The sequence below is a fragment of the Copadichromis virginalis genome, linkage group LG16 (assembly GCF_057382275.1).
Source record: "Copadichromis virginalis isolate Kocher_CV1m ecotype Utaka linkage group LG16, C_Virginalis_male_GT1.1, whole genome shotgun sequence".
Lineage (NCBI taxonomy): Eukaryota > Metazoa > Chordata > Actinopteri > Cichliformes > Cichlidae > Copadichromis > Copadichromis virginalis.
The window spans coordinates 29,958,515-29,981,588 of NC_140633.1; the positions used below are offsets into that span (position 1 = coordinate 29,958,515).

Sequence of the window (23,074 nt, forward strand, 5' to 3'; positions counted from 1 at the left end):
AACACTGATTCTTCTGTGATGAAGTGCTTTGACAAACTGGCAGTGGACATCCAGGGAATTGTATCAATCACACTAACCAGCTAGTGGTTTGCTTATCAAGCCAACAGATCAACAAAGACGTGTTCTGAGTGCAATCCAAATAGCTGTGTTTCACAGAGGGAAGGAAACAGATAATTTCATATACTATTTGTTGATGACAGTTCTGCATTTAATACAACCATCTTCTCCAAACACTTGGTCCCGCCCCCATTCTGCAGCTGTTTTAATGTAAAGGAATGCAAAGATGGCTGGTTTACTTTAACCATGTTAATCAGTAAGTCTGGGAAGCACATGCTCATTATTATTCACTCATGATACCTCTGTCATATGCATTCACTGGTGAGAATGAGAGGGCCCACAGAGAGAAGGCGCCAGATGACTTGGCATGGTGTTAGCACAACAGCCTATTATTGAATATAATCAAGAAAGAGCAGATGGTAAATGTGGCACGTTATTCATTTGTCGCCACCTAAACATGGCTGAGAAAATGATTTGGTTGTACTGAGGCATAACTTCAGGAGGCAGGGATATCTAGTGATTTCATGAAAAGACTTACTTTTGGAATTATTTTACTTTTTAGTTTTTCTTTGTTTCATTATATTTAGCTTTTGGCATCGTAAACCTACACAGGTTTTTATGTTTTTCTGTGTTAAGCACAGTTTGCTTGTAATGAAATGTGCTACATGAATAAAATTGCCATGGTCATTATAGGAAAATTAAGGTTTAACTGACAAAGTGATTCTTTTTATTCATATCTGTTTTCCTGTTTAAAGCTGATTTGAATGAAGAGATGATATATTAGTTCAGTGCTTTGGGATTCTGCCTCTCAGCAACAAGGTATTAGGATTTAATCTCAGCCCTCACCCCTTCTGCTCTTTCTGTGTTTGTGTAGCTCTCTTCAGGGGGCCTAGTTTGCAGTAGCCCAAAAATTAACAGATCAGGTGAAAGAAGCCCCCCTAGTGCAAATTTGGCCATGCAGGTGCATCTTTATTTGTATCTGTGTCAATCCTGAAATGGACTGTAGACTGTTTTGGTTTATTTTCCTGCTTTTCCTGATTCATGCTGGGATGTGCCCTCCCACAGTGGAAGTAAATTAGGAAGGGATGACCTCATAGTGTTCCAGGAAAGAGAGCATAACGTACCGACATGGATGGCTTCATGTATCAAAAACTTGCTATATTATTAAGCTGTGACACTATAGCATTGTAATTTCAACCTCCAGAGAGAAAGAGGCTAACCTACAATATGAAGTGAACTAAAGCATGTTTTATCCTATGTGGCGATGGTGATTTTTAGCTCACGGGGTCAAGAGAGAGGTTCAACAGTGTTAACAATCTGCAAAACACGGTGGAGGCTCTGTCATGGTTCGGGTCTGTGTTTCAGCCAGTGGTGATGGAGATCGTGTCCATCACCACTGACTGTGCTAGCAGTCACACCATGCAAAAAGCATCTGATTGAAAGCAGCTTGATTTCTTAGCATGACAATGATCTCAAACACACTGCCAATGCAGAAAAAGCATGGATCAGCCTCCCCAGATGCCAGACCTCAACACTTTTGAAGCAGTGTGGGATCACTTTGATAGAGAGGAGAACAAAAGCCAGCCTGCATCTAAAGAAGAGTTTTGAATGTCCTTGAAGAAGCTGGGAGAACTATTCCTGAGGACTGCTTAAAGAAACGACAATGGTCTATGAGAGATGTGTTGAAGAATAAAGGTGGCCAAAGGTTGCTGTACAAACTTTTGCTTTATGTATTGCATTTCAATGTATGTTGTACATTTTAATAAGTCACTGTAGCTCTTTACATTTTCCTAGCAAAATATAAAGAAATGGAGGGCTTTTCTTTGGTTTTCTGCTTTTTGCATTTATTGGCGTTCAACAAACATCAGACCTCCAGCACGTCCATAATATCCACAACACTGTGCTTTGCTTTTAACCGTAACCTTGGACTAATCTAGAAAATGTTTTATTAAATTGGCTAAATGGAGCAGCACGGTGGTGCAGTGTTGCCTCGCAGTAAGAAGGTCCTGAGTTGGACTGTGTGAAGTTTGCATGTTCTCCCCATGTTTGCGTGGGTTTTCCCTGGGTTCTCCTGCTTCCTTCCATGGTAGTTAGTGGGGTTTGGTTAACTCATAATTCTAAGTTGCCCAAAGGCCCATAGGTGAATGGTTGTCTGTCTCTCTGTGTTAGCCCTGCGACAGACTGGCAGCCTGTCCAGGGTGTACCCCGCCTCTTGCCCTGATAGCTGGAATAGGCTCCAGTGTGTGTGTGTGTGTGTGTGTGTGTGTGTGTGTGTGTGTGTGTGTGTGTGTGTGTGTGTGTGTGTGTGTGTGTAATGAATAACTTTGTGCATCTGTGATACAGTGTTAGCAGGTGTTCACCCAGTGAGTTTGTCGGCAGATTTATTTAGCCTGATTCCCACAGGGCTTCATGTGACCTGGGGCATCTGTTGCCCCCTGCCCATTTTCTGCCCTTCAGCACCCTCTTATGTCAATGCCCATGACCTGCTGCTACCACACGCACGCGCACACACACGGGAAAAAAAAACCTTGACTAGTTTAGTTGGAGCTGTGGAGAAAAACAACAGATGTTGAGCTAAACAATGAGAATGCTAGAGGTGATTGTCATGTTTTACCCATACCATAAACAATAAATGTCTGATCTTTGCCCTATCCTAATTGTGCAGTTTGGGGGAAAAGAGAGCAGGAGATAGTGATATTTTATTCGAGAATTAATACATCTATCTTCATTTGATTTTGTTATACTTTTGAGCAGGAAGACAAAGGCTAGAAAATGCAAAGAGCAGGTGAGAAAGGCCAAATTATCACACCTGGGCTCAATAGGGAGATCTGCACCAATAGAATGGCCTTGTATATGTTTATTGATATTCAGGTTACAGCATACAAATACTCACCTGCTTAATATGGGTAACAACAGATAGTTGGGCTAGAGACAAAGTCATAGAGTGAAGTCAAACTTTAGATGCATATATAAGGAAATGAACGTGAATATTTGGGAGACCAGTATGATTTAAAATTAATTAATTTCCTTTTGTGCATTTTAAAATAACCCCACTGCTCATCTTTTGACATAGTGGTTCTTCCACAGCGAAAACAAAAATGAACCAGTGAAAAAAGGATTTGTTTGAGGGACTTGCTACAAAAACTGTTTGTTTTTCTTGAACATTAAAAACTGTTTAATGAAAAACTTTAACAGTTTTTATTTCTTTTATAAAGGACTGCAAACTTCATAGTACATACACATTTAGATGACTGAGGTGCACACACTCCATAATCACTACTTGTGTCTAGGTTGAATTGCAACAGATTGAAGTGTCAGCAACATCCTGGATGGTGTCCTGGGGGATCTCCTCCCAGATCTGGATCAGGGCATCAGTGAGCTTTTAGGCAGTCTGTAGTGCCATTTGGCAGCATTGGATACACCAATACATAATACATAATGTTCCAGACATTTTCAATTGGATTCAGGTCTGGCAAACCTGAGGGTTAGTGGTTGGCATCGAGGCCTACATCATCAGGAACTGCATACACAATCTTTCTGGTGTTCTCTACAAAATGCCAGTCTTGCTCCATAGTTCTGGGCTCAGGTCCAACTTAAGGACATCAGTCATCCTCATGCTTTGTGGAGTGGTTTTCCAAGAAACATGCACAAGTTGAGGTCATTTTGCAGCGCTTCCTGTTCCTTGTCACAAAAAGGAGCAGATACTGGTCCTGCTGCTGTGTTGACTCGATTTTAAGGCCCTATCCAGCTTTCCTACTGTTATTTTCTCCACCTGCTTCAGACAAACTGTCCTGTGGTGACACATAGTATAGGCTGTCTTGGAGGAGCAGAACTATTTGCAACCTTACTAGGCTACAGATATTCTCCCATGCTACTAGCAGTAACAAGAACACTAGTAAAAAGCAAAACTGGTGGGATGAGGGGAGAACAATGGCCTGCAGCCACCACCTGTAAAACACTTTTTCGGTAGTTGGTGAGTTTTTGCCTCTCTAGTGCACCTGCTGTCACTTTAATTCACACCAAAAGCAGGTAAAATTGATTTATAATTTCTAACTGGACAGACTGATATCCCTGATGTTTAACTCACTTTGTGTAATACAGTGATGATCAAGTGTTCCCTTCATCTTTTTTGAGCAGCTGCTGCTTCAATGAGCGCATGTAAACCAAAGAAATATGAAGCAACATCAGTCACTTCATTAATTATAATTATTACTCTTATTGGTAATTATGAGTCTTATCCTTTACTTACTGCAGCTGTCATGCACAGAGTCACAGTTTATTACCTGCTCTGTTTTAAATGTCAACTGAGTCCATCCATTGCAGCTGGCTGAACATGTATGCTTAATTGTTGTTGTTGTTGTTTTTTTAAATCACATATAATTAATATACTAGGAACATTTTTGTGTCATAAAAATATTTTTTTGTGCTATAGCTAGTTAAAGTGACTATATTGACATATAAGCTTGTGGTGCAGTCGCAGTGCGCTGTTTTTCTAAAACATCTGTTGGGGCTTGGTGTATGTGCCAACTGGTGCAAGAAAATATTGTATTGTTTGAAGATTTGTATAAGCAGAAGAGGATTGGAAGCATGAAAAATATTCGAGCAACGTGTCTTGAAAATTTTTTGACAACATTATAAAAATTACTGAAGCAATTTATGCTTTTCTGAAGTTTCCTCATGAACACACAAATCTACTAGATAATCTTCAGGATCTGCCTGGAAAATACCTTAATGCCAGTTTTGCTTTAAGTTGTTCAGACCATCACTGAGCTGACCACATGCTCTGCAGTGTTGTGTGTGGCCATATAGAATACCCCCAGTCAGCTCCTGTGGGCAGTCCAGAAGAGCTGTAAGTCACCTATTCGCAGCCACTGTTAAGAATAGCTATTCCCAAGGATCGCTATTCAGCAGTGCTAAGAGCAGGTGGAGAATTTGAAGGAAAAGAGATTTGCTATTTCTCTTGCACAAAATGATTTATGCCCAGACTTTTATCAGGAAGCTTTTCCCCTCCTGCAAAGATCATTTCCCCTGACTTCACCTCACAACGGGAACTATTTTAAGCATTGGCTCATTAATACAGAGTGATTGGATTCATTGTTCTGCAATCCTGATGGATGTTCTCTGAAGTTTTCTCTCTCTGAACTCCCACCTCAATCCCCTCTTCAATCTTCGGGCTGAATTTCCTCCAAAGAATGCAGCGCCATTGTCTTCTGAAAGTTGGATAAATCAGTTGTCAATGCCTTTTGTCGGTTCAGTTCATTTAAATGAAATTATAGTAACCTCACTCCATCAAACCATTCATAATGACAGCAGTTCTAACTTAAATCTCCACAGACCTTTATACATTTTAACAACCACTGGAGACGTATTCAGCTTGAGGTCTTAAAGTTTGTACTACACTTTCACACTGTATTCAATTGTATTCACAGTGAGACATCAAATACAATGACAAGCCTTCTATTGTCATACACAAGACGTACGCACTGTATTATCCCTTTGAACCGCCACCTACTTTAATACCTAAACAGAAAATCAGTGGATTAACTAATAGAAACAGTTTGAACTACCTTTGTCCCAGATATTTGGAAGTATTTACCAGTAAAAGTTGGCGTGTGTTCGGTCAGAGTAAAGCAGCACAATTGCAGAAGAAGTTGATTAACAGAAAGTGGAAACATTCCCTCCAAAATGGCATTTTCTTTGTTCCACAGAAAACATCAAACTGTGACCTTTTGCACATTTATTTGAAGCACTGTGTGATCGGCCCAGACAGGGATTGCATTATTCTTTACCACATTTACCATCACCTTGCACATTACGAGTGCTATCAAAGTGCATGCTTCTAGATTCAAACAATTCTTCATGGCCCATTCATGCAACACTGTATCAACTGTGTGCTCTATTTTAACTCCAGGATAGCTGACTTTGACAGCAGGCTTGTGTATAGATGGCTCTGCTGGAAATTTGCTCTATAGGAAACTGTGCTGCTGCAGTGAGTCTACTGTGGGTGCTACAGCAGGGTCGACTGCTATTTATACTGTACCTCCTCTGCAGTGGCACTTCACTGCTCTCCCTGTGTACTTCTGTTCAGCGAGAGGATGAGAGGGGATTTTGAAGCAACAAAAAGTTTAGATTCTGTTTGATTTTCACTGATGTTTGTATTTATGTAACGAGCCACGATACTTTTTCCACCACGATTTTGATTCTTCTCTAAATTGGAAGCCACAGACAGCACTGAAATTACATATTGATTTCCCTTTAGAAAGCCATAATCACAGTCATCAAAACTATCACTGTTACTGCCATTATTATCATCATAAAATCTTAGTGAAATGTCCTGTTAAACGCAAGTAAGATGGAGGCTTAGGCGAGCAGTATGGTTGAACAATCTAGCCCTTTAAACCCTAACCTAATTTACCCTTTAAACCAGGGGTGGGCAACTCCAGGCCCCAAGGGCCGGGGTCCTGCAGGGTTTAGATGTATCCTTGATCCAACACAGCTGATTTACATTGGCTATATTACATCCTCAACATGTCTTAAAGTTCTCCGGAGGCCTGGTAATGAACTAATCATTTGATTCAGGTGTGTTGACCCAGGGTGATATCTAAAACCTGCAGGACACCAGCCCTCGAGGCCTGGAGTTGCCCACGCCTGCTTTAAACAATAACCTGTCGCTGGCGACGGGTTAGGCTAACGAAATGAAGTCTAGATGAAGCAGATAGTTTTTTTGTGTTTGTTTATTTTGTTTTTTTCTGAGCAATTAGATAAGTCTGTTCATATTACATGAGAAAATGTTGAAATATAAGAGCAAGATATCCATCCATCCATTTTCTTCTGGTTCAGAATAAAAATGACTAGAATGTAGTAAACACACAATGTACAACACAGAGTAAAAGCATGACTAAAAATACAAGACATAAATAAATATGAGTAAAACAATAAAATCAGAATAGGTGGGTCTTAAGAGCAGTAACAAACTCCACTATTCGGAAGACTCAACAGCATAAAAGCCCAAAAGCCAGCCAGTGGGACTCAAACCCAAGGTCTCCACCACACCACTTTAACTACTTTATTTATACAAATTATATTAACTCAATGATTTAAAATTCAAGATGTGAGCAGGTGAATACATGTCCATTTGATCTAACTACCCAAAAGATATGTGTATAGCACCTCTCCAGTTACCTTTTTACTTTCTCACATGTTTGAACATGATGCACATTGACGTTTGTGTCGGCCTATATCTGTGTCACTTTCCAATGCTGAATGCTTGGTTTCAACCATAATGAAGCTTTTAAGTAGAAGCATGAGGAATGGACAGGGTGTTAAGGACAGGGACCGGCAGGGAAATCAACTGTCAGCGGCCAGATACTTCCGTTCTTCTCATTAATTACTTTTGGGGAAAGAGAGGTGGAGGCCAAATGAGTATTGATTGTGGTGGGCCAGTATAGGGCTGGTTTCACTGGCCTTTCCCACACGTCATTGCTTCTCCACATCCCCATTAAGTGGGAACAAGAGGGATCAGTGGCGAGCTGGGACCTTATTAAAGACGGGACCTCAGAGTGTCAGACAGGCTAGCTAGCACACAAACCTTCTCTATGTGACAGTGTGCAACGCTCCTTTTCACTTTGTATCTGTCTGTCTTTTCATCCCCCTTTCACTACTTTAGCGCAGATTGTCAATAAGAGAACAAAGGTTTAAATGTTGTTCGTTGTTTGCAAGTTAGACGCCATCCAATGTCAAAGCTTATCACTCGAGATTTTGTTGATTTATTTCTTTGTTTTCCTTTTTCCTTTTCCTTTCTTCCCTTTCTCTTACTATACCTCCAAATCACTGCAAGAACATAAAAATGGCACAAAACTTACAGAAACGTCCCTTTCCTTTTTCCTTTTTTCATTGCCATCTTTTTAGTCCATTCTTTTGTTGCGTGACTGATGATTTTAATTACCTGTTAACTCCCTGTACTCAGCAGATACACATGATAAATTGTCCGGGTGGCCGTTATAGCCACCATCTGGATGGGGCAAAGGAGTCTAAGGAGCTTTTCTATGCTGTCATACTAAAGACAGCCACCACAGCGGGAGGGGGGGATTGCAGGTGTGCCGAGGGAGAACAAGAAACTGGCCCAGTTTAGATTCGGTTGACAGCTATTTAGTGTCGTAAGGGTCACTTCCATTTTTCCTTCCCAAGACTACAGGAAGTGACAGTATGCCTCTAGAAAAGGAAGCTGATATCGTCACAGTAGGAAGAGAGACTGTTTTAGGCGATTGGCTAGGAAATTGCAGGACTTTCTATTGAGACTGAAATGCAGGAGATGGAAGAAGAAATGTGAAGTTTCAGTGGATTCAAATGAGGCATTATGTATTCATAGACAGGGCCTATGTAATGTTCAACATCATCTTAAACACAAGTACTCAAATATCTGAAGAAATGCAGCTAGAAAAAAGTTGCTTGGTGAAATGGATAGAAACCCTACACCCAACCAAGGAAATTACTCAGAAAAGTTGTTTTTCACACTTAATGCAACAACTGCTTATGTTATCCAGGAAACTACAACAACTTTATCTTGCTGAGGGATAGTGCCATCTGCTAAAGTTGGGGTTTTTTCTAATAACAGTGCCTTAAAGCGACTCTAGTTTGACTTGAATATTTGATGAACAAGATTTTCTAGTTATATATTTTTCCTTTCTTTTTCCTCTCCTTTTTTGGAGGTACATATGTATACAAGTGCTTAGGGAAAGTGGAGGTAATGATGAATATGGTGAATCAATAGAGTGTTGAGCATGGAGTAGGGATTAATTATGTACATGCTTCTTCTTACTCAGTTTTGGAGTTGACAATGATGTCGAAGTTTTCAAGCAAGCATGAATGTAGCATCCTGAGACTTTGGCACATACCTCCACTTTTGCACATGTGCGAACACTGGTTTAAGTGATGTTGGATAGCTTTGAGTAAAGTTAATGTTGTTTCTTGTATACAGTTCTTCTAAATACATCCAAGGTAGACCCTCAAAACACTAATTACCTCCTGTATTTATCCTCATACATAAGACATAGGAGATAAGCTTCTTATCTCGTTTCAGTAAGAAAGTTGAAAAGGTAAACTTAAACATATACCACATACTGACAAATTGCTGGGAGATTGGACTCTCAGATGGAGTTCATTGCCAATTAGGCAGCAATTTTGACATATCACGCTTGCCTAGGCTGTCACTTATTTGAGTTGGATTTTATAGCAACTCTCAATAATTAGGTTTAAGCCAGTTTATGTGGGTGTTGTCATATCTGTGTGATTTCTGTGTTTATGCTTGGAGTTCAGAACACTGTACAGATGACCTACAGTGCATTGACAAGGACCCTCAGCATTAAAGCAGCATAATAATGACACAAAACAAAACGCTACTTTAGTATTTTCTCGTCGTTTGTAAAAGCAGCACATATAAAACCACAGAACTTAGACATTCCCCAAATGTGACACTCCCTCTTTTGATTACTCAAAGTAACAGGAGACAGCTTCAATTCTTTCATTCATTCAATCCCTGAGTTCTGGAAAGCGTCTGTGGGGTGCTTCGGAGGCACTCAAAACATTTGACATTGGCAGCCAGTGTTGGGAATTAAACTAGATGGTATTGAATTGAGCAAATTTAAATTCAAGTGGAATTCAGGCATATTGAATATTTGTTTTTCTAAAGTATGTGTACACATGAATGTGGTCGTGTAAATCTTTTCCCTCTATTTTCCCATGAAGATGTGCAGTGAAAAACCAATTTGGATGCAGCATGAGACAAACACATTCAGACGCCTAGAAAAGCGATGTATCAAAATAACGGCTGTAAACAACAGCACCCATATGTGTTTCTCTCGTGCAGTCTATCTCTCTATCAGGATTGAATCAGTGAAGTGTTAGGACATCGTTTAAGCTCTCGCTCAGCATCAATACTGGCACTATTGATTTTTTTTAAACAGTTAATGGAAGCCTTTAGGGCAGGAAAGCTAATTAAAATCATATGCAGGTCAAGCTCATTTAAAGACTCCCCATTAGTTTATGTTGAGCTTAACCACGCTTAACTGCAAAATCCATCCATCGGGCGTCGTAATTGACTGGTGTTTCTAATGGCTTTCCAGTGCTTCTTCATCTCAAAAAAGGATAGTGAGTTCCTCTGGCACATTTCATGCCGCCGGTGTAATAATCCACATACAAAATCATTAAAGACAATTGATGTGTGCCCTGTGTCCTCAAAGTATCTTGTCAGCACCGGGAGACATTGTTGTGTTTCAAAGGCAGCAGGCCTTTAGAGTAACGCATCTGCTGTTTACAGAAAAGCAAATATAATGTGCAAGTGAAATCTGGTGGCTGTGGAGGCCAAATTTAGTACAGCGAACTCAGTGTAATATTGAAGAAAACCAGTTTCAGATTATTTGAACCTTGCAACATAAACAATGGGTACACTGTTGTCATAGAGGTATGGACATGGTCAGCAACAACACTCAAGTAGGCTGCAGCACTTCAACAATCCCGATTTGGTTGCAAGGCAGGATGGGTTCGTTCTTTCGAGTGTTCTTTCTGCCAGATATTGACCCTACTATTTAAACCTTGTAGCAGAAATCAAAGCTCATCAGACCAGGCAATGTTTTTCCTACTGTCTGTTGTTTGGTTAGCCTGTGTGAACTGTAGCCTCATTTTCCTACTCTTAGCTGACAGGAGTGGAAGCTGATGTGATCTTCTGCCTCTGTAGCTCATCTAATTCAAGGTTTGACACTTTGTGCTCTTCTGTAAATCTTTCTTGTATTTGTTACAGCTAAGCAAAAGTAATTTATTGTTTATTGTTCCTTATCAGCGGCCAAAATGTTAACGTCAGATTCCCACAATCTCGTGTCTGAGTTTAATGCGTCTACAACATAGCTGTGGCTGCAAACCACATTGGCCTGCCACTACTGTTGTACCCGGCTGGCATGAGAAGCAGAAGAAACCCTGCAACATCACAGCCTCAACAGAGTGGTTCATTACACAGAGTTAGATCAGATAAAGTCCTCCTGAGATGAATTTTCTCTGCCACCAAGGACAGACACGGAAAAGGATATGAGCACGCTCTGAGTAAAATGGTCATATGAGAGGTAATATAATGATAACACCTAATAAGATGTCAGCAGCTTCAGCTTATTGAAAAGCAAGGGTTTATTTTCTACTCCGGCTCCTTCATGCTTTCTTTTTAAGACAAAATGTGCATAGACGTACTTACACACATATTTATGCATATACACCCCTGCCCTTTGAGCTTTCTTGATTATGCTAATATTATTGGCTGTTTTCAGTCATGCATGACATTAGGTTGTTCTGGTTTGACTACCATTTCAAACTACCTACCAAATTTTACATGCCTATTAAATCTCCGGTTATTAAGAAGAAGCCAAGCATTAAAAAGCATTTAATGTAAAAGTGGCTGTTGCACGGCCTTAAATGTTGTTCAGTATACATCACCCCTTATTTCATCAGTTTTGATTCTGTTAAAATTATTGATAGGAGTGTTTAGCTATTTTGTGTTTTAATCACTCGTATGGCATCATGTCAAGTCAACATCAGCTACTTTTTTTGTTTTGTGAGGCTGTTTGCATTTTATTTACCATTTACAAACAAATGCAAGAATTGCTTGTATTTCAATATGCAGTACAATCACAATGCCACCTGTAATGAGTTAGATATCATTTCCAACAAGAGCCATAACACTTTATGAGAAGTCCTTCTATAAGCACTCATATGGTGATGTGCAAAAAGTCTAGAACCACCTCTTATTTCTTTGTTTTCTAATTAAGGATTCAGGTATTTTTTTTGTAAAGCAGCATTGAGCAATAGTTCTCCAGGCTTTCTGAAACTCTCAGTTTTTCTTTAGACATTGCCTACCATCTTTACTCATTTTTAGTGCAGTCCTTGTATCTGAGCATTTTCAGAAGAATGGTCTTGTTGTTTTTTAAAATACTTGATGAGTCAACCATAGAAAAAGGCATATAACTAACAAAAGACCCGACAAGTGTTGCGTCTACACATAACAATTTAGGAAAGAACATGGAGCTTATCCCAGCTGCTACAGGGCGAAAGGCAAGGTGTACCCTGAACAGGTCGCTGCAAGTGATGGACGGATGAATGGACAGATGGTGAGATGGACTTTGTTGCTAGCATTGACAAAAACAAATAACTTATTCCTAATTCTTCATATGCCTCTATAAAAAATCTGGAAAAAACACAGATTGGTGACTCTTGACTTGGCTGAAAAATAGGCATAACTCAGCATGTTATTCCTCAAAGAAACTGGGACTTGGGTACTTACGAATCAAGATTTGAAATTTCTGGTTCAAATTCATGTACAGGAGGTCAGCAGAGTGAAAGCAGTGAGTGTCCAAAGCCATCTGTAAAACGCGGTCATGGTTTGAGGTTGCATTTCAGTCAGTGGCTTGTCAAAATTGATTAAAATTATGAAGGCAGAAATGTAACCTCATGATTTACCATACAATACCATCTGAACCGCAATAAAGAGAAGCAACAATAGAGGGCATGTGCTGTCAGACAGCTTTGGATAAGATCCAAAAACAGTCGAGGTAGGACTGTGAGCTGCACCTAAAGAGTTACACTAAATTAGTCATTGTTTAAGTTACACATATGCACACACCTACATAAACACACATCACAATATGGCGATAATAACTCAAGAAAGTCACAATGTTGCATTTCTCTCATACCACTGTTAGGCGGGGCTGTGTGCAGGCAGGAATAGGACCCAAGGTGCAGACTCCGGAGACAAACGTGAACTCAAAAAAGGCTTTAATTCTGAACGCAACATGACATAACTTGAAAAACTCAAAATAAACTTACACCGGTGGACAGACAAAACACACAGCAAAATAAACGGTAGATCGCGACACAGACACAGAGAAACACAGGGCTTAAATACACAGAGGGAGCAATCAGGGAATGAGTAACAGGAGGGAAACACAGCTGGGACAAATCAGAACTGACGAGACCAAAGAAGCGTTAACTGAACACACTGAGAAAAGACAGAGACCTTCAAAGTAAAACAGGAAACACATAACACAGACTGAACAAAGACACAGCCTCACATGTAGGCACTACAGAGGGAACAGAAACGTGGGACCAGGGCAGACACAAACACTGAGTGGACACGGGGATATAGGAACTAAGGATACACATAGACGCGAACTAGACAAGGGGATGCAGGTGATAGGGGAGACAGAGCAACTAAAGAAGACAGAGACATAAACCATGAGACAGAACTCAAAGAAACCAAAAAACTAGAAAATATAAATAATATCATACACTCAAAAACCCTGGGTCAACGACCCAGGCATCCTAACAACCACACTGTTTCTTTTATTCATTGATCCTTAATACTAATAATTTTGCATTGCAGCATAAGATGGAGTACAATACATATAAAACAGACTTTTACTTATTCTATTTTTTTCTGTAGGATTACACGACTTTGTAAATATAAAAGTACTTCTTTCATGTTTGAAAACACTAAAGCAATCTGTTTCCTATTCCCTTTCAAATAACTTTAGAAAATTCTCATCTGTGGGTTCCTGCTCTCTAATATACTAGTAACCAGTTCCTTCCCATGTTGAATAAAGAAGGAAATTTAAAGATCATAAAAGGTAGAATTGGTGGGCAAAGAGTAGTGGTGACAACAACAGAGGTGTTCGCTTTCATTTTCTTCTAATAAAACAATGACAGTATGGTTTCCCAGCTCCTGGCTAACAAGCTCAAACCCCTACAGCCCAAAACTTTCATCTTATCTAACAGCCAACCCCTAACCCCAACATCCGCCTTCAGGATCTCTCGTCTGTTCCCTTAACCCAGTGCTTCCATCCGCTAATACCGCGCTTCTGTCAATGTGAGAACTGCAAACACCTTCCCCAGGCATAGTTTTGTAGAATAATTGATTTAAAAAAAAAAAAAACATATTGGTGGCATCATTTCACTTTGAACCCACATTAGAAAAGCAGGCCTACATTTTATAATCATATAATGAGTCAGCTCTGTAACATTAGATGATAATGTATAATAATGAATCTCAGGGCAGTTACATCTGCTGACCTCTCTTGAGAGCTCAGCACAATTATTTACACAGCAGAAATTCATAGACCAAAGTTAATGTAATTCAGTCTGAGAAAGGAAGATGTAGCTTATTCACTTATTTCCAATTAAAACTTGTGGGAAGGAGAAACAGCTATGTGGATTTGTTTTTTTTTAACAACTTGAAAGAACTAGGACGTGTTTTGAAAAGTAACCACTGAATGTGTGAGTGTGGCAATTACAGTACAAGCGACAAGATGGGCAGGTGTGATCACTGTCAGCCAGTGAAGTGCCTGTAGTAATATATAGAGTAGTAGTTGCTAAGATCCCCAAAGACTCCTCTTAGCTTAGCAGTCTCTCCACAGATTGTATATATATAAAAAAAGATGATTACTTTTAAAAATGACTATTTAAAAGCTTCAAGATTGTGAGGTTTGTTTTTCTTCAAACAAGCACGGTCACATTTGGACAGCTTTATGATTTTATGGGCACATTGCACACACACAGATGTTAGAATAACATTTCACTTATTTGACTTATTTTAAAAAATTGAGTACAGACAAATGTGGGGGAGGTCACTGAGGCAGTCCTTGGTGGCAGAGCCCCTGGGGTGGGTGAGGTTCCTGAAGGCTCTGGATGTTGTAGGGCTGTCCTGATTGATACGCCTCTACAATGTTGCATGGAGATCAGAGGGGCATTCCTCTGGACTGGCAGAACAGGGTGGTGGTCTGGAGCTGCACTGGCCTGTTAAGCTGGAGGAGGTGGGGAGAGGGAGGCCTGGGCTTCAGTGCCCCTGCAACGCGGCCCCGCAGTACAGACTTGTCGGATGGTCATTTTGTATAATTAATCACACAGTAATATATTATTATTGTCAGATAACGTGATTTCAAAATTCAGGAAAGCTGCAAAACCAAAAACAAACTCAAATGTCTGAATTCATTTTATTTGATTTAGCTGATGTTATCTGAGAGGACTGCAGGAACCAGGAATCACTTAACCATGCATCTTTCATGAATAACATTAAGCCTTACTACAATATAAAGGGATAGTTATAGAATCTTTTACACCAGTAGGGGTTGTCACCAGGGCTGGACTGGCCATCGGGCATACTGGGCATTTGCCCGGTGGGCTGCTCATGATTCTTCATTTTTATGGGCCGATGGGATTTCATTTCTTTACTTTTTTTTTTTAAAGCTATAAATGAATAGTGGTGAATTGGCCAGTTGGTCATGATCGACTCTGGACTGGACCAATTACAGCCGAGGAGGTGAAACTCTAAAGTTGAGGTGAAAAAAGGAACGTGATTTGTCCCGTACGACTTCAGCTAGAAAGTTGCTTATTCAATCATGAAACTGATCAGTGATCAGCTGATCGGCTTTTCTCTCTGCGCCAGAAAGAGGAAACTGATGGAGCAACAGCACATTTAAGCTTGATCAGCTGATCCTTTTTTTTACGTAGCTGACAGCTGGGTCTAGCAAACTTTTGCCAGGGGAGCAGGTAGGGCATTAACAGGGAAAGGGGGACACAAAGAAATACTTTTCTTTTTTATTCTCATTTGAAATTTCTGACTTAATAAATAATTATCTGAATCTTACAACCAAAGTTTTCATCTGATGTAAAATGTATAGAAATCCATTATTGTATTCAGTAAATATTAAGTCTAGTGTATACCCTAGTAAGTTATAGTATTCTTTCCTTTGGGAAGGTACCATCTGTGCAGTCTGCAATTCTGTTGAAGAAAGATGTTGAATCTATTTAATTACTGGAGAAAAATCATAGATTTCTGTGCATTTGTTTTATACATGCATTAAATTAAAATGGGTTTTGTCAATTAACCCTTTAAGACCTACCATAGAACCAAGTCCGCCAGAGCTTACTTTAAATGGCCTGGTAAATGGCCTGCATTTGTATAGCGCTTTACTCAGTCCCTAAGGACCCCAAAGCACTTTACACTACATTCTTTCATTCACCCATTCACACACACATTCACACACTGGCAATGGCAAGCTACATTGTAGCCACAGCTGCCCCGGGGCGCACTGACAGAGGCGAGGCTGCCGAACACTGGCGCCACCGGGCCCTATGACCACCACCAGTAGGCAAATATGGGGTTAGTATCTTGCCCAAGGATATTTGGCATGCAGCCAGGAGGCAGCCTGGGATCAAACCACCGACCTTCTGATTAGTGGCTGACCTGCTCTGCCACCTGAGCTACAGCCACCCCAAAAACTGTAAACTTTACTTTATATTTTTACATGCCATTTGTGGGAGCATTTCAAGTTGCTATACATCAATACAACTGATATAGCCCAAATTTTAATAATATGTAATGTATGCATTAAGTCTATAGTAACTACATAAATTGCAAAAAAGTGCAATAAACTACAAAAAAATTGAAAATTGTTTTTGTTTTTTTACATATATTTCTACTTAGAGAAATTTAAGAGGTTTATCCCTCAAAACTTTAAATACAAAAAAGTTGCAAAAGTATTTTACAAGAACAGGAAGTTTATCTTGAGTGTCTAGTTTTATTTTTGAGATACACCAATTTTTATATACTGCAGAAAAAGCGATAGTTCGCGCTGACGTCAATGTAGGAAGTGTTATGAACAGCTGCAAAGCTTGTTTCTGGATTATTATGTTTTTGTTGCTGCAAGTGCTTTTTATGCAATTTTTGCAAAGCTATATGTGGAAGGAAACCGTGACCTAGGACAAGCTGATGGCATAAAATGTAAGTTCAACTCCTCCAGTTTCATTTGCAAAATACAAATTATGCTAACTTACATGGTTCCGGTGACCGGTTCTACAGGGATTTTACCTCCTAGGACCTGGTCCACATATGTGTACATGGCATTTTGGGTTATTTAGACCAAAATACTCAATTTTGCTCTATAAGGGCCTGATATCCACTTACGAGGACATTATACTGCTATTTTTTTGTATTGAAATTTTATATGAATATCCTCATATCTGGCTCTCATTTTTCTTAGAAACAAAAATGAGGTGGGGAAAAAAAATCTGGTAATTCTTTGTGTTTACATTCATCAGGTCCCAATATGCCCAAATATCAAAGAGAGATTAAAAATGCATGCCATGAAATTTCTTTTCTTTTTTTGCTGGGAGTTGTCAACCCTATTAGTTAGGTATATGCAGTGTTGGGAAGGTTACTTTTAAAATGTATTCCATTACAGATTACAGAATACATGCCCCAAAATGTATTCTGTAACGTATTCCGTTACGTTACTCAATGAGAGTAAGGTATTCTGAATACTTTGGATTACTTAATATATTATCATGCTTTTTACAATTACGTGAATGTACTATTGCTATGATTTATTACTATTACTGAAGGTCCGCGGCTCCGAACCATAGTAAAGGGACCTTTGGCTAATATGTCGGGTTCCGTGTGGGCCCATAGCCGAAAAATAGCTTTACTTTGTTGTGTGGGTCAACTTTGCTTGCGAGAGACAGAGAGAGGCGTTGAAAGGCTGCTCCAACGGAACTTATTGTTTCGGAGGAAAACACGAACACAGCGTACAGTCCAGTCTTAATAGCTCACTTACAACTGGGTTCCTCAGGCACTCTTCTTGCCTGCAGTGGTTATTATTATATTTACATACTTCCAGCTCCCGTTTCTGCTCGATGATAACTCATACTTTTCCACTCGCCTTTTTCTCCCTCCTGGCGCTCACAGACACATAATGGGTATGGCAGTCCATTCTCCCTGCAACACGGACTACACTTCCCATCAGGCTACATTCTTTAGAGCTATGCCTGTAGCATTCTGCCTATTAGCTTAGCACAACAACAACAAAAAGGCGCTCTCTCACCCAGGAAACACGCAGAGAGAGAGCGTCACCCTGTAACCATGGCAACCATAACGCTGCCACCAGGAACAACAGAACATAGCTGTCAAACAAAACCCAAACAGTCCTGACCCGCTACAATATGAAACAGGAAAGTACCGCCGTGTAATCCATTTATTTCAACAAAGTAACTGTATTCTAAATACCACCTTTTTAAACGGTAACTGTAACGGAATACAGGGAGTGCAGAATTATTAGGCAAATGAGTATTTTGTCCACATCATCCTCTTCATGCATGTTGTCTTACTCCAAGCTGTGTAGGCTCAAAAGCCTACTACCAATTAAGCATATTAGGTGATGTGCATCTCTGTAATGAGAAGGGGTGTGGTCTAATGACATCAACACCCTATATCAGGTGTGCATAATTATTAGGCAACTTCCTTTCCTTTGGCAAAATGGGTCAAAAGAAGGACTTGACAGGCTCAGAAAAGTCAAAAATAGTGAGATATCTTGCAGAGGGATGCAGCAGTCTCAAAATTGCAAAGCTTCTGAAGCGTGATCATCGAACAATCAAGCGTTTCATTCAAAATAGTCAACAGGGTCGCAAGAAGCGTGTGGAAAAACCAAGGCGCAAAATAACTGCCCATGAATTGACAAAAGTCAAGCGTGCAGCTGCCAAGATGCCACTTGCCACCAGTTTGGCCATATTTCAGAGCTGCAACATCACTGGAGTGCCCAAAAGCACAAGGTGTGCAATACTCAGAGACATGGCCAAGGTAAGAAAGGCTGAAAGACGACCACCACTGAACAAGACACACAAGCTGAAACGTCAAGACTGGGCCAAGAAATATCTCAAGACTGATTTTTCTAAGGTTTTATGGACTGATGAAATGAGAGTGAGTCTTGATGGGCCAGATGGATTGGCCCGTGGCTGGATTGGTAAAGGGCAGAGAGCTCCAGTCCGACTCAGACGCCAGCAAGGTGGAGGTGGAGTACTGGTTTGGGCTGGTATCATCAAAGATGAGCTTGTGGGGCCTTTTCGGGTTGAGGATGGAGTCAAGCTCAACTCCCAGTCCTACTGCCAGTTTCTGGAAGACACCTTCTTCAAGCAGTGGTACAGGAAGAAGTCTGCATCCTTCAAGAAAAACATGATTTTCATGCAGGACAATGCTCCATCACACGCGTCCAAGTACTCCACAGCGTGGCTGGCAAGAAAGGGTATAAAAGAAGAAAAACTAATGACATGGCCACCTTGTTCACCTGATCTGAACCCCATTGAGAACCTGTGGTCCATCATCAAATGTGAGATTTACAAGGAGGGAAAACAGTACACCTCTCTGAACAGTGTCTGGGAGGCTGTGGTTGCTGCTGCACGCAATGTTGATGGTGAACAGATCAAAACACTGACAGAATCCATGGATGGCAGGCTTTTGAGTGTCCTTGCAAAGAAAGGTGGCTATATTGGTCGCTGATTTGTTTTTGTTTTGTTTTTGAATGTCAGAAATGTATATTTGTGAATGTGGAGATGTTATATTGGTTTCACTGGTAAAAATAAATAATTGAAATGGGTATATATTTGTTTTTTGTTAAGTTGCCTAATAATTATGCACAGTAATAGTCACCTGCACACACAGATATCCCCCTAAAATAGCTAAAACTAAAAACTACTTCCACAAACATTCAGCTTTGATATTAATGAGTTTTTTGGGTTCATTGAGAACATGGTTGTTGTTCAATAATAAAATTATTCCTCAAAAATACAACTTGCCTAATAATTCTGCACTCCCTGTACAGTTACTCATATTTTGTATTTTAAATACGTAACGGCGGTACATGTATTCCGTTACTCCCCAACACTGGGTATATGTAATTATAAATTAGGTTGTTTTATATTTTTGCTAAGTACTATTTAGAATACCAGAATAGGGAATGTGGTGTAGGTTTAAGTTTATTATAAAGGCTTTATGCCTTTTCCTATAATACCATGGTGGGCTGGTGACTAGTTGTTGGTTGTTTTTTTTTGTTTGGTTTTTTTTTTGGGGGGGGGGGTTGGTGCCAGCCCATAAACGTTTATTTCTGCTCTCTCAGTGTTATGAGATGGGAGCAGACAGCCTTTGGTGGCCATTCAAGGAACTGTAGTGTTTATCACCTCTGATGGTTGCTGAGTCTGTGAGTGTGGCTGTATCCCAATTCAGGGTCTGCAGCCTTAAAGTACGCAGCCTCAACGATCCTCAAGGGCCGCGTACTCAAAGACCGCTAAGGCCGGAAGTGCGAGGCTTGTGAAATGGGACGGTCTAGCCTCCGTTGCGCTGTCCAGGTTGCCTAGCAACCATAATACTAACAACTGGAAACGTGTCATACAGCTTTGATTGACAGAAATGAAGGAGAAAATCTTTTGTTCATTTGTTTGTTTGTTTCTACATGAGCTTTGATCATTCTCTGATTAAGCTCAGCTATTGAACGGCGTATATTTTAAAGTAAAGGCTTTAAAACCAAGTTAGTACAAACGTCACTAATGTCACATAACTTTGCCGACATGTGGCCAACAGTAATGTTTAATGTTCTTTGTTATTAAACATTTGCACATAAATAAGTGACATTATATTCAGTACTTACTTAAAGTTTACTCTTCGGGCGCCCCTCATCCGCCGTTTTTTTTCCGGCAAAATTATCCACACCCACCGCTGCGCTATGCATTCTGGGATATGTTGGGCCACGAAGTCTACACTGCCACAAGCTTAAAAATTCAGGGAAATGAAGGACGCATTTCAGGGCCGCATTTCGAGCAGCCTTTGAATTGGGACAGCCTTCGGCGCGCCGCTGTGACGTAAAGGGGATACAGCCTGTGTTTTGTTCTCGTCCTTGCCTTAGGTACTGCCCTGTTCAGCTGACTCCATTCAGTAATTAGGCCTAGGAGTAGTTAAGGTCAGGATGGGAGCACCTGAGTATCAGAGTGTTACTCTCTTTACTGTCTGAGCTGTGTGCTTGTGATTGTTTACTGCTCAGTGGAGCAGAGAGTGTTTTGATCATTTAACATTTTTGACCTATTATTCTTTTGACTAACTTCTAGGTTTTTGTAGTATTTCCTCCTTTAAGGCAGCTAAAGTGCCTTATACACTTAATTATTAATTAAAGAAATTAAGCTCTTTTTCAATTTTTGCCTTGTTTACTTTTTCACTCCGGATGTGTTCACTGTTACTTCCCCAGTTCCCCAAGATTTTCTAGGGAATGTGACAGTTCTTTGATGTTTCAGCGAGATTCTTGTTTACTGGAATAAACTACAGCTGTTGCTGATGTGAATCAGTACTTTTAAAAGTATGGGCTCCCGAAAAACAAAACTTTTGTGTACTTACTCTGTGCATTACTTACTTGTTTCTGGTGTAGTCCATTATGATTTCAGTCATTAGTTCGGTGTATGAATAAACAATCCAGGTGAGAACAAAAACACAGTAAAGACATCAAGAATACCTCAATGGTCTGCTTAATTCTATTGTTTGTTTAGCTGATTCTTTAATTCTTTAATGTGATTTTATGGCTATAGATAATACAGTCTATAAAATCGTATGTAATTCTGGCTAAATAGCTCTCAAATATACCACACAAAGAGACCGCACAGAAAACAAAATTCTAGATTGGACTGTTAGAAATACAGACTTATTGGAGGGGAATGGTGATTCATGTGAAAGAGTAAGCTTGCTAATTAAATTATTTTCTGCTGCTGAGTCTTGGCACATTGCACTTCATAGTTACACACTCTTTGTGCACTTTGTGTACAATAGCATGTAGTGTCTTCAGCAGCAGTTTCTCAACAATGCCAAGAGGGTAAACATACTGAAAATGATACCTGTCTGTGTGTTTGCAAACCAGGTCCGTCTCCGGTCGGGGCTTTAAAGAAGGACTGGGCTTCTCCAAACAGCATTGCACTCTCCTGGCAGCAACCTGAACAGACAGCACTCCCGATCATTGATTACGAGGTCAAATATTATGAGAAGGTACTAAAATACTCAGCATATGATTCAAAGGGCAGATATATCACTTCTCAAGAGGAATATGTCATGTTTCCGGTGAATTATTAAGCTCACAACATTAATTTAACAAGAAAAGGCAACTTTGTAGAACATCTCAGCAGTACAAATGTGTCATACGAATGATTTACTGCCTGTAATATTTGTTCCTAAAAGTGATCAAAAGAGCTTACAAGCTCTCCATCACTACAATGTGGCTGGAAGGTAGTATTTGTCACTGCTTGAAAAAATATCAATGACAAATGTATCTTTTAAAACTTGGTCAAAATATTCTCCGCAATGCTGAGACTTTTGATCATCCCTCTGTTCTGCCCCACAGGAACACGAGCTGCTGAGCTACTCATCGACACGCACCAAAGCCCCCAGTGTGATTGTCTCGGGTTTAAAACCAGCAACTTGGTACGTCTTCAGCGTGCGCACCCGAACAGCTGCCGGATACAGCTCCTACTCTCCTAAATATGAATACGAAACTACAGGAGACTGTAAGTACCTCAGACAATCTACAGTACTTATTTGTTGTACTGCAGTAAGGCCAAAAAATAGGGTTTTTTCATGACAATAATAATTTGTCATTCAGTCTGAGAAAATCAGGTTTAATATTGAAAAATATATTTTCAACTCTAAATAATGTGTTGTTTTTGCTGATCTTCAAGACGGTAAGTCGGCGATTCAAGATGCTAGTTGCAACCAGCAGCTCAGGTTCAAGTGTAGTTCATGTAGCCTCAAGCAGCACCTAAGGCAGCCTACATCAGAGGCGCCACAGCAAATAATAAACCTGGATGTGAGACCACCTTCAAGTTTCCACACATAACACCACCACTTTCATATCTCACAGCTACTAATTAGAAGTCGCCTGGTTCCCAATTAGGCACAGTTATATCTATCGGAAATGTTGGTGTCAGAAGTACAGTTTTTATTTGTCAGTTCAGTACAACAACATGAGCATTTTTTGTTGTTGCTTTATAAATATATTATATTCTTTTCCCCTCCAATCAGCCTGTAGTTACAGTTATTATAGTTCCAGGTCAAGTTTGATTTTTGTGTTTAAACGTGGAATAACAGCAGCAAAATCTCTTTACAATACTCGATCTTTAAATGCCTTCT

General features: G+C 40.0%; 1 protein-coding gene across 1 annotated transcript in view; it reads left to right on the top strand.

Moving 5' to 3' along the window:
• Positions 1–23,074, top strand: part of LOC146691044 (ephrin type-A receptor 6-like) — a 178,178-nt gene that overhangs the window by 122,678 nt on the left and 32,426 nt on the right. Inside the window, exons 6-7 of the mRNA XM_085434336.1 lie at positions 21,813–21,937; positions 22,290–22,452. Coding sequence (XP_085290462.1) covers positions 21,813–21,937; positions 22,290–22,452 — 288 coding nt within the window. The remainder of the gene's footprint in view (positions 1–21,812; positions 21,938–22,289; positions 22,453–23,074) is intronic.